The sequence below is a fragment of the Monodon monoceros genome, unplaced genomic scaffold, assembly GCF_005190385.1.
Source record: "Monodon monoceros isolate NGI ecotype Baffin Bay Population unplaced genomic scaffold, NGI_Narwhal_1 Super_Scaffold_19, whole genome shotgun sequence".
NCBI classification, from domain to species: Eukaryota; Metazoa; Chordata; class Mammalia; order Artiodactyla; family Monodontidae; genus Monodon; species Monodon monoceros.
Genome location: NW_021703775.1, coordinates 25852816 through 25865513, shown reverse-complemented (window position 1 = coordinate 25865513; position 12698 = coordinate 25852816). Strand labels below are relative to the sequence as shown.

The window sequence follows — 12698 nt, the reverse complement described above, 5'->3', positions numbered from 1 at the left end:
TGCTAAAGGCTTTTCACACCTATTTCTAGTCCACACAATGACCCTGAGAGGTAGGTTCTATTATTACAGACGAGGAAATTGAGGCTTATAGAAGTTAACACCTTGCTGAAGATCACACAGAGCCAGGGTTAAAATCCAAGTGTATGTGACGCTAAAACCTAGAGCTTCTTCTGCTATACCACCTTATTTCCTTTATCTTGAACATTAGTAAGAATGAGGACTAGATGACTCTTGGAGGGAGGAGGGTTAAGAAACAAGGGCTTTGGGCTTCCCTGGTGGCGCAGTGGTTGAGAGTCCGCCTGCCGATGCAGGGGACACGGGTTCGTGCCCCGGTCCGGGAAGATCCCGCATGCCGCGGAGCGGCTGGGCCCGTGAGCCATGGCCGCTGAGCCTGCGCGTCCGGAGCCTGTGCTCCGCGACGGGAGAGGCCGCGGCAGTGAGAGGCCCGCGTACCGCAAAAAAAAAAAAAACAAAAAAAAAAAAACAGAAAGAAACAAGGGCTTTCATAGATGTAAGTCCTTGTACTCAAAGGTGATGCACTAGAGACTGTGAACAGAAAGGGAAACGCAGGGCTTATAGGCTGTAACATGTGAGTGGTTCAAACACAATGTTATTTAAACTTAGGTGAAGGATGGTCGTAGTGGGCTTGAGATCTCTATGAGGTCCTTTGTCATTGAGGACTAAGTTGTATTTTGTCCCAAAAGCTAATCAAGAAAGGAGCAGCATCCCAAGGAAGAATATTTTCTCTTCCTGCACTCCTGTTCCCCCTCCCTCTTCTCCTTTTCTCTCTGTCTCTGTCTCTGTCTCTCTCTCATTACTTGCTACCCACTCCCTGCCCTTGGTCAAGTCTGTTTAATTTCACAAGTATTTACTGAATTTTTGGCACCTACAATTACTGGATGAGGCCAAATGGGATTTATGTACCCCACAAAGATGATTCCTGCCCATCAAGGTCACACTGCATAAAGGGGGAGACAGACACATACATATAAGACAACGATTTGAGGTGAAATAGAAGCCCTCACAAAATACTATGAGAAAATACGGGATAATAATAACAGCTAACATTGACTGAATGCTTATAATATGCCAGGCACTAGGTTAAGAGCTTCCATGGATTTTCTCATTTAATCCTCACCACAGCCCTATGAGGCAGGTACTAGTGTCATTCTCATTTTATAGCTAGTTTACTAGTTAACTAGGTTTCCCAGCTAGTTATTGGCAGAACTAAGTCCTTACTTCTGCCTGGTGTGCCCTTTGCTCCTGCCACCTGGCCAGGTCCCATCCTTGATGCTCCTGAACAGAACCCACCTGGTCTTCCCAGACACACCCATTTGGAGACAGTGGAGCCCAGTGGAAGCACACAGACCTCAATGTCAGACATTCTTCCTCCACCATCCCTGCACTTGCCCTCTGGGGGTGCAGTAGAGAAGCATATTTTCTTTTTCTTTTTTTTTAATAAATGTATTTATTTTATTTATTTACTTCTGGATGCATTGGATCTTCGTTGCTGCACACGGGCTTTCTCTAGCTGCGGCGAGTGGGAGCTACTCTTCATTGCAGTGCGCGGGCTTCTCATCGCGGTGGCTTCTCTTGCTGCGGAGCACAGGCTCCAGGCGCGCAGGCTTCAGTAGTTGTGGCACGCAGGTTCAGTAGTTGTGGTGCACAGGCTTAGTTGCTCCGCGGCATGTGGGATCTTCCCGGACCAGGGCTCGAACCTGTGTCCCCTGCACTGGCAGGCGGATTCTTAACCACTGCACCACCAGGGAAGCCCCAAGAAGCATACTTTCAAAAACCCCTAGAGGATTTATGTCTTGGGACAGGTTTCCCAGAAGCAGACCCTGAAATGAGGACTCACACGCAAGAGATTTATTAAGGAAGTGCTCTCGGTAGAAATCAGTGAGTAGAGTGGGAGAGGCAGGACAGAGAATGGTGGCTTCTGCCTGGTCCCCTGAGAGCCCTGGAGTATAAACCTTACTGCAGGCAATGAGCCAGGCTTTCATGGTCACATATCAGTGATAAGTGAAGGTACTTCCTGCGGGACAGAAAGTCCCAGGATTTCCTCCTGTGCAGGAAAAGTGTTCCAGTAGGCTGAGGGCAGTCCTGCAAAGAAGAGCCACAGGCACAGCCTATTGGGAGAGAAAGCACAGGGAAGAGGCGGTAGGATGCCCAGGCACAGAGATGCCGCTAGGGCAGTGTGGAGAGCTGACCTTCCCTGCTGTGGAGGGGCACGGCAGAATCTCCATGTGGGGCAAGAAGGGGAGGATGACCCGTCTTTCCCCTCCCTACCCCACCTGATCTTACCCCACTTCAATAAGTGCTGTCCTAGAATTCTGCAGGGGAAGTCAAGTTATATGCTAGTAGAGAGGAGAGCATGGATGGGTTACAGTGGCTTGAGGAGAGTGTAAATTCAATAGGAAGTCAACCAAATAGAAATAACATCCCAGGCACTGAGTAATGTTAGCATTACCTTACTTATTACGTAATACCTATTGGTTGGTAACGGTGTGGCAGGTGTGTTAAATGCTGCGCGTGGATTATCTTTCTTAATCCTCACCTCTGGCTGTCTGAATCCAGAGCCCACACTCTTAACCATTCCCTATATGCCTCCTTTTATGATTAGGTCTATCAGTCAGAGTTCATTCAGGTGAGCAGAGCCACCATGCATATTACGGGGATAAGGGGGTTATTACAGGAATGAGACTGCCCCAAAGTGGGACAAGCTGGGGAAGTGAAGGTCTGAAGGGAACTGTGGGATGATCAGAGAGGAGTCACTAGGCCTTGAGAACTTGCTGGGATCTATCTGTGGGCACATCTGTCTGTCACAGTGTCTGACAACAGAGATCTCCTCAGAGCGGCTGAGGCTCCCATTCTACTTTCCAAATCTCCACCAGGTCCTCTTTTGATCAACTCGAACTCAGAGTCCTGTCAGGAAGGAGATTCTGGAAGCGTACTTCCCAGCTTAACCAAACTGAGTTAGCACAATCCAGTACATTAGAATATCTTTGATGTAGATGAGAATATAACTGACCAGACACCAAGCTGCTGAAGAAAGTCAGGGTCACATTTGTGTATGTTTATCTCCCCATTTTTGCATAGCGTTTTGCATAGCGTTTTGGTAACACGGATCAGTTTACTTGTCAGCAGCACTTCAGAGCTCTCTCTAAGGACTAAGCAGAGTGTCTAGTACATAGCAGATGCTCAGCAAATATTGGATGAAGGAATGGATGCTGAAGGACTAGAGTCCCCGTGGGGCAACATCAACTCTTTACTCATAAACTCCAGCAGATATCTGACAATCCAGCAGGAGCAGGAAGTGACATTATTCCTCCAGGCAAGTGGGACGTAATTCTGCTCACCAACATACCGCTGTTTTCCAGGAAGAACTGATCACCACCTTATTTTCTCCCTTGCTCCGGACAATTCCTTTAATCGCCCTCCTTCCTCGTGCACATTGGGGTGGGGCTCCAACACTCCCATTTGTTCCTTGAAAACTTACCTTTTGGCCACAGCTGGGCCAATCAGAGTCTCTCTCCTGGAAATTTGGAATTAAGATCAAGAAAGATATTGAACTTTGATGCATGGTAAACATAATAAAACAAGCATAAAGAAATACAGAGGAGTAGAAGGATCATCAATAATAGTGGGATAACTAAAAGGCAAAAGACATTTTAGTTTCTTACTTTACACTATACATCCCCCAAATGTAAAAGCTTTTAGAAGCAAGGAACAGAGTGAGAGAAAATATTCACAAAGGACTCATATCCAGAATATACAAAGAACAATAACAGTAAGTAAAAGACAGATAGCCAATAGAAAAATGGGCACAGGACTTAAACAGCTCCTTCACAAGAGAGGTTACTGAAATGGTTGATAAACATACGAAAAAATGTTCCATTTCATTAATCATCAGGGAAATGCAGATTAAAACTGCAAGACACCATTCTACAGCAGAATGAATAAAATGAAGAAAGCTGACAATACCAATTGTTGGCAAGCATGTGGAACAACCAGAGCACTCACTCACTGATGGTGGCACTGCCTGTTGGTACAGTCAAACACTGTGGAACTGCATACTCTTTGGGAATGTCTACTGAAGCCCAGCATACATCAATCCCACTTGTAGGCATATGCCCAAGAGAAATGTGTACTTAACTTTACCAAAGATATATTCAAGAATATGCATAGCGGGACTTCCCTGGTGGCACAGTGGTTAAGAATCCGCCTGCCAATGCAGGGGACACGGGTTTGAGCCTTGGTCCGGGAAGATCCCACATGCTGCAGAGCAATTAAGCCCGTGCACTGCAACTACTGAGCCTGCTCTCTAGAGCCAGCGAGCCACAACTACTGAGCCCACGCACCACAACTACTGAAGCCCACGCACCTGGAGCCCGTGCTCCACAGCAAAGAGAAGCCACCACAACGAGAAACCTGCATGCCGCAACAAAGAGTGGCCCCCACTTGCCGCAAATAGAGAAAGCCCGCACACAAAAACAAAGACCCAACACAGCCAAAACCAACCAAACAAATAAATTTATATAAAAGAAAAAAGAATATTCATAGCAGTGGTATCTATAATAGCTTTAATCTAGAAACTCTCAAATGTCCATCAAGAGTAGAATGGATAAGGGGACTTCCCTCATGGTCGAGTGGTTAAGACTCCATGCTCCCAACGCAGGGGGCCCGGGTTTGATCCCTGGTCAGGGAAGTATATCGCGCATGCTGCAACTAGAAGATCCCACACATCACGACGAAGATCCCGCATGCCGCAACTAAGACCCAGCGCAGCCAAATAAATAAATAAATTTTTTTAAAAAAAGAAAAGAGTAGAATGGATAAAACACATTGTGGTATAACAACATAGTGGAATACCATACAGCAGTGAGAACGAATGAACTACAACTACATATATAACATATATAAATCTCACAGATATTATGTTGAATGAAAGAAGTACTTACTACATGATTTCAGGTATGTAAAGAACAGGCAAAACTAATGTCTGCTGTTAGAAGTCAGGTTATTGGTTACCTTTGGGGGTAGTAACTGGTAGGGGAAATGGATTCTGGGGTTGCTGGTAATGCTGTTTCTTGATCCGAATCTGGGTAATAGAGTGTGCTCAGTTTGTGAAAATTGCACTAAACTGTACACTTACAATACATGCTCTTTTCTTCACTATATATTGTACTTCACTGTAAAAAAAATTTTAAATGACTTTTAGGTGCTCTAACTTTTAGGAACAGATTAGTTTCCTGTCTGCACCTAAACCTGCCAACAACTTCCATATTTACCCTTCACAGTGACCCTGAGGGCAATGAAGGCAAGGGAAACCATAAGGGTGCAGACAGCCTCTCAAACTTTTTTCGATGGATATTTTCCCAAGTCAGAGTTTACATAGATAAAGAAATGTAAGTAGTATTTCTACAGAGAGGTGGCTGCAGGGGAGGGAGTGGGGGATGGGACAGACTTTAGCTGCTCCAATATCCTTTAGCGCTCCACCCAGCTTATCCTAAATTTGCAATCTATTTTTTAATAGATTGTGCTTAATATGATATACAAATGTCACTTCAGCCATCCCATATAAACAACAATATAGGAAAAAGGTCCTGTGCCTGCTCTGCAAACAGTTACCCTGAGACAGGAAGGAAGGGGGCAGGGCACAGTCATTAAAAGAATGGCACAACCATTAAGAAGAATAGGATACCACAAAAGCCGATTAGACCCTACTAGGCCCAAGATGGCAGAAGAGTTGACTTCCAGTAGACCTAGAGACTCATTACACACTCACTGTAATACATTAGCAGGTTAAATGACACCCACAGGGGCCATGACAGTTCCAAGGCCAACCAAAAAAGGCACAAAAGTGGGTGGTGCCCCAATTCCTGGAAATCCCCACCCCTTCTCCAAGATGTTAGAATATTCCTCTCACTTGTTAGCCTATGAAATTACCCAGCCCTTAAAAACTAACCACCCCCGCACCTCTGGTGCTCTTGCCTTCTGAGATGGCCCACGCTCTACGGAGTGGGTATCTCCCTAAATAAACCTTTCACTTTACTATATCTCGCTCTTGAATTCTTTCCAGCGAGAAGTCAAGGACCCTCACTTGGCAGCCTGTCCCAGGGACTCACCCGAGACCTGGGATATGACCATCCTCTCGTGCCCCATTTTTTCCTACAACAGTCCCAGCCACCAGCCCCTCCCCAAACCTTCTGGCAATCAGATTGGTTTCCTAAAAACTCCCATGTCTAAGAGTGCTGCCCGAATGCCGGATTGCCTGTTAACTCCTGGTTTGACTCTTGTGGAAGTCAAGCGGGGAAGGTGGACGCACCCTCTGACAATATTTCATAAATCCTTAGTTCTGAAGTCATTATGACCATGGAGTGTGGCACGAAAAAGCCAGTCTGGCAGCAGCTCAGAATTGTCCCTGTCCCTCTGCGGAACACAATTCTCCACCAACAGCTAGACTCCAGTTCTATACACCAGCAAATCTCTCTCTACCCTTGCTCTTCTCAAGCCTTTACAAACCCTATTCTGAATCCCCACCAGCCACCCCGCCCCCCTCCTCACCCCGCCATGGTTCAACCCCACAGAACCCAATCTATCTGGTTTAAGTGAGTTCCACACATAGTCCCTAAGCCTCCACCCTCTTTATTCTTACGGAATTTTTGGCTACTATGCAAATAGATTGAGTGAACTTTATTCAAGAGGCAAAATAAGAGGTGGGGTGTAATTGACAAACTAATTTGTTAATTTATTCAATAAGGTGCCAGCATTGTGGTGCAAGATACAGAGAATGGGAAAAAGTTAATTTGTGTAAATCATCAGATTGCATCATTTTCCTACTTAAAACTGTCCAATTTTTTCCCATGTTAGAATAAAAGCCGGACAACAAACACTTGGGGAAAAAAACTCGTTTAAAATTACAATTACTTTTATTTGTCTTTAGTTATGAAATTTATTCTAAAGCGATACAAAAATGCAAAGGTGATGGAATTCTTGACTTATGTGTCGTTTTAAACGTTGTTTGTCCGGTGGGCAGAAACGGAGAGGGCGAACCTCACAGTACCAACTCCAATTGTCATTAAACTCTCCCGTAACCCCACATCAGGAGTCTTCCTTTTTGCAACTCTTTATTACAAACATCGCGAGAACAGGGTAGTTCCTTTGGCCCCTCCCCTCAAGCCAACTCAACCCACCCACTTCTCCCCTGACGTCAGCGGCGCGCCGGAGCGCGTGAATACCGTGGGAGGAAGTGCTCTCGGCGGAAGTGATCGCTTCGTGAATCATCGGTGGGATGATCGCCGGCCGGCTCTATCTAAGGCTGCTGCGAGCATCCTCCAAGTCCATGGCTAAGCGCCCACTCGAGGGTGTGCCCCCCTCCAGGGGTCTACACGCGGGGCGCGGGCCCAGAAGGCTCTCCATCGAAGGCAACATTGGTAAGGGCCGGAAAGTAGCTGCCAAGCCTCGGCCTCCGCAGAGCAGGTGCCTGAGAGGTTGGGAAAGGGGGCCTGGAACCCCCTCCCTCTCGAGCAGATGCGGCCGGACTGCTTGTTCTGAGCTGCCAAACCTTTCCCCTCTAAAGGTGCGCTGTGGGCCTTTGCCAGTTGGATTTTTCAGACGTCAGGCCTCAGTACTCTCCCACAGGGACAGGTTTTTTGAGGCATAAAAGCCACGCAGTCCGTAGATAGGACAAGAGCTAGCTTGTTTTGGTAGAGAAAAATGGAAGCGACAAGGAGCAGGGTGCAATTTCTTTGTTCTCCTAAAGTAAGGTTGCCAGATTTAGGGGAGAAAAAGAGGCTGCCCATTTAAAATAGCAGTTCCGATAACGAATAATATTTTAGTTTGTGTCCTATGCAATATTTGGAACATACACTAAAAAGAAACAATCTAAAATTCAAATTTAAGTGGGTGTCCTTATTTTATCTGGCAACCCTACCCTAAGAGAGTTCCTAAACTCCAGTCATTCAGATACCACTTTCACTGTTTTTGCCATGTCTCTTTGCTGTTCCCACCATAATTTCTTAGCATTTTTCTTAGAAGCAGCTCACTTTTTAAACTTAAAAACGTGTGTTAAATTAAAAATAACTGTTATAAGAAAATAGAAGTCCAGTACCTTAAATAAATATAATTTTAAAATAAAATGAAAGCAAAACATTTCAGTGTTACTAAATGTTTCTAATGTTACTAAATTCTTACTTGAGGCTTTTACCTGCTAAAGTGCTGAGCCCTAAAAAGGGATTAGCAAGTGTTAAGTATTGAAGACATTCTAACAGCAGACTGAGAATTTCTCAGTTTACAAATTAAACATATAGCCCTTTGAACAACTTCCATATTCCAGCACTGTTCCTGGCACTGAGGATGCAGGAATGAACAGAACAAATAAAAGTCTCTGCTCTCAGGGAACCCTAGTAGAGAGAGACAGACTATAAACAATATAAAGTAAGCAAAGTAAACAGTATGTTAGATAATGAGTGTGATGGAGAAAATTCAGGGATGAGGGATTGAGGGAAGTTGCAATTTTAAATTGAATGATCAAGACAGGCCTCACTGAGAAAGTGACATTTGAGCAAAAACCTGAAGAAGGTGAAGGAGTGAACCATGTGGATAATGGGGAGAAGAATCTTCCAGGCAAAGGGAAGACCAAGTGCAAAGGCCCTGAGGTGGGAAGCGTGTTCAGGGAACAGGCGGAAAGTCGTTGTGGCTGGAGTGGAGTGTGCAAGGGGGAAGGTGGGGGGAGATGAGGTCAGTTGGTAAGGGGTGGCTAGATTGTATAGACTGTATAGTCCATTATGGATTTTTACTCTGGTTGAGATGGGAAACTGTTGGAAGGTTTGAGCAGTCAAGTGACATGATATGACTTAGATTATAAAAAGATCACTCTGGCTGATATGTTGAAAATAGAAGGTGTCAGGAAGTTGTTGCAATGATGAGTTATGATGTGTTGGACCAGGATGGTAGCAGTGGAGGTGGTGAGGAGTGATTAGATTCTACTTTCATTTAAGGCAGGGTGCACTGGATTTGGTAACAGGAGGATGTGGAGTATAAGATAAAGAGGGGTCAGTGATAACTCTAATCATTTTGGCCTGAGCAACTTGAAAGACAGAGTTCCAGTTTTCTTAGATGGAGAAGTGTGGGAAGAACAGCCTGGGGGCAGAGGGTCAAGTTTTTGGTTTTAGGCATGTTAGGTTTTTATATGCTTACTAGATATGTAAGTAGGATTGTTGAATAGTCAGTTGGATATATGAGTCCAGAGTTGAGAGTCTCCCTGGACTGGAGTTATACATGTAGATGGTATTTAAAGCCAGGAGCCTGTGTGTGTTGATGAAAAGGACCACGTCCTGGGCACGCAAATGTTAGAGAGATTGAAGCAATAGGAAGGAACCAGCAAAAGAGACTGAGAAGGAATGACCACTGAAATAGGAGGAAAGCCAAAAAGAATGATATGCTGGAAACCAAGCGAAGGTGTTCAGGGAAGGAATGATTGACTGTGTAATGCTGTTTAAGTAATGGAGCTCTTTGGTGAACTTGAGCAATTTATAGGAGTTGGGGGGGGGGGTGAAAGTCTGATTGCATAAGTTCCAGAAGAATGGGAGGTGAGGCATTGGAGACAGTGGGTTAAGACAACTATTTGCAAGTTTTCCTAGAAAGGGGAGACGTGGGGTGGTAGCTGAAATGGGAAGAGGGTTGAAAGGGTTGTTTTTTTCTTTTTCTTTTTTAAGAGGAATTAGATGATATTTATAAGCTGGTAGAGAGGGAAAAGATTGGTGAAACAGGAGAGAGGATAGACTTTCCAGAGTGATTTTAGTAAGCAAGAAGGAATGGAATTTCTTGCCCAAGTGGAGAGAGGTTGGCTTTACCTAGGAGCACAGTTTATCCCTAATAACGGGGAGAATGGCAACATAAATGATTACTGACTCTAGCAGGCGTGGCAGGAACTTGGTGAAGGTGTTCTGGTTGTGTCTGTTTTCTCAGTGAAATAAGAAGAAAGATCAGCCAAGAGTGAGTGTGAGGAGAGAGGAAAGACATGAAATAGTCTGGTGAGGGCTTCCCTGGTGGCGCAGTGGTTGAGAGTCCGCCTGCCGATGCAGGGGACACGGGTTCATGCCCCGGTCCGGGGGGATCCCACATGCCGCGGAGCGGCTGGGCCTGTGAGCCGTGGCCACTGAGCCTGCACGTCCGGAGGCTGTGCTCCGCAACGGGAGAGGCCACAACAGTGAGAGGCCCGTGTACCGCAAAAAAAAAAAATAGTCTGGTGAGTGAGCAGAAGAAATATAGGATTGCTGGGCTGCGTTAAGGACCCATTTGGACTTAGTGGTCTTGAATTTAAAGTGAGACCAGTCACCGCAGCTGTGTGTTTTTCTCCAGCCAAATCAGAAACATTGAAAGGAATGAGAAGGGCTGCCTGCCTCATGGTGTTATTTAAAGATGTTCTGTCCCGTACTTTGGGAAACATGCCCCTAAAGGAAGCTCTGTCCTCAGAGCCCAGAGAGGTACAGAGTATTTCACAAAGTAAGTGGTTTGGACAGACCATCAGGTGAGGTTTGAGCTGCCTCTCCCAATTTTCCTGACCTTTTCTTCTTCACCTTTCCAGATTTCTAGGCATCCTTCTTGCTTTCTCACGCAGTCCTTTAAGGAACTCACAACTAAGTGGGAGGAGCAGACTTCTAAACATAATTTCTGTGCTGTGTGATGAGTGCTATGTTTGGACATGGAAACTCAGAATCTCTGGGGTAGGAATTCCTACCCTAGAGGGAAGAGTGTTCCAGGCACAGGAAGTAACACTTGCCAACGCAGAGCCTGAAGAAGCATGCAGTTTTAATATCAGGCTTGTGCCTGGAGTTTAAAGGGCCTGTGAGAGGACAGCAGAACAAGAGTTTGGAAGGGTAGGATATGCCAGATGTTGAACAGCTAGGAGTTTCTCATGTAGGCTGTGGGAGGATACGGAAGACTTAAGGCCAGCATGTGCCATGGCCAGATTAATTTTTAAAAGGGAATTGGCTAGAATGAATAAATAAAAAGAAAGCTTCATAAAGCAGGCACTTTGTATGTCTCGTTTGCTATAGTACCCATCGTACCTTGCATCCAATTTGTTGAATGTATGAATAGGAACAGAGTTTGGAGTAGACAGACTAGGTTTTGTGACTATTGTAGTCGTTGGAGGGAGGGAAGATGTAGGCCTGAACAGAGAGAATGGCGGAACAGAGAAGACATGATGGTTTGAGAAAGAGTTTGGAAGTGGGATTGACAGGACTTGGTGGCCACTTGGAGGTGAGGGATAAGGAGGTTTAATTTGGACAGTGACTCTGAAAACTGAGGATGGGAATAAAGGAAGAGGAAGTCTGGGGAGGTAAGAGTGATGCTTGGAGGAGGTGCCTCTGAGACAAACAGAGATAGATGTTCTGAGGTAGATTAGGGTAAGTGCCTGCAGTGAAGAGACAGATTGGAGCTGAGATCTCAGCTGTGGAAGTTGTTGACTTGTGGGGGTAGTTGTTGAAGCCTTGGAAGTGAATGCAGTTGCCTAAAGAAAGTGTGACTAATGAGAAGTGGACTGGGGGACCTTAATCTGGCTCTTTCTAGTTTTGTCTCCTATTATTCTCCATCACCCCACTCACTGTGATGACTCTCCCCAGACAGAATGGGGCACCTCCTCCTCTGTGTGCTCACGTAACATTTTGTACCCTCAACTGCTGCAAGCACTTGAGTTCTGTTGAGATTGTCTGCACCTTCAGTACCTTCCCTGGGTTAGCCACGTAGTGTCTTGTTCATCTTTGTGTCACCAGCACCTAACCCACACCTGGCCCATTGTACTCATTCAGTGTTTACCAGATACTTGAATCCTGTGCTGTGAGATCCATGTGGAAGTTAGTCGTTGGTGTCCACAGAGGAAATATACGGTAAACTGCTTTTACTATCAGATCAAATAGTTATCTTGTTTTCTAACCACAGGTGGCATCCCCCCAAATGGGAGTATCCATGCAGGAAACCTGAACAGGGGAAGGTGAACCCCTGACCCAGCTGAAGTTAGATATGTTTATCATAGAGTTAGATATGCTTTTCTTGTAGTCCTGCTGCTCTAAATCTTAATCCGATCCTGTGGGTGCAGATAGCAGCATGTAAGGAAAATGGATCAGTGAAGTAGCAAGTAAGGGCATCTAGCCTGTGTTATGAGCCATATGCCATGTGTGATTAAGAGTCAAAAGCTTGGAACCTAGAATCCCTTAAAATCTAAAAAATAAAATACCTAGCCTATCTATTAAGTGTGTTCATCACTAAAGTGTATTATCGTCTTCCAAAGCCAGTTATTTTATGATTACAAACCTAAATTGAAGAAAGGATCGCCGCAGGAAATACTGTCAGTGAGTCAACTCAGACTAGTCTCACTTTGTTTTATTTTGTTTTTCTTTTTGTTTTTTTCATTTTGATTTTCAAAGACCCAACAGAGAAGAAACCTCACTTTTGCCATCTAGAGACTTGTATGTAAAGCAGTGGAGAGCTTCCCTAAATAACATATCCTCCAGCATTCAAAATTAGTGATTTAACGTCACTAATGTCATCTTTTACTTTCATTAAGTATAAACATTTGGGCAAGAATTCTAGGGAAAAAAAGACCTATTTAATCCAAACATTGTATCCAATATACAGTGTTTGGAATAAGTTGGATTCTCTGTTTCTGTGATTCACCTCATTCCATCCATCCA

The 12698-nt window shown here is 44.9% G+C and overlaps 1 protein-coding gene across 11 annotated transcripts in view; it reads left to right on the top strand.

The window, feature by feature from the left end:
• The first annotated feature begins 7217 nt into the window (after positions 1 to 7217).
• Positions 7218 to 12698, top strand: part of DGUOK (deoxyguanosine kinase) — a 35899-nt gene continuing 30418 nt past the window's right edge. For 9 of the 11 annotated variants that reach the window (XR_003794949.1, XR_003794944.1, XR_003794946.1 and 6 more), the window contains exon 1: positions 7218 to 7436. Coding sequence is in view for 3 of the 11 variants with exons in the window: in XM_029232315.1 (XP_029088148.1) it covers positions 7295 to 7436 (142 nt within the window). In the remaining 8 variants the exon portion in view is untranslated. Of the gene's footprint in view, positions 7437 to 7483; positions 7583 to 12698 lie in introns of those variants that run through there. The other 2 variants (XM_029232318.1, XM_029232317.1) reach the window with 2 other exon arrangements.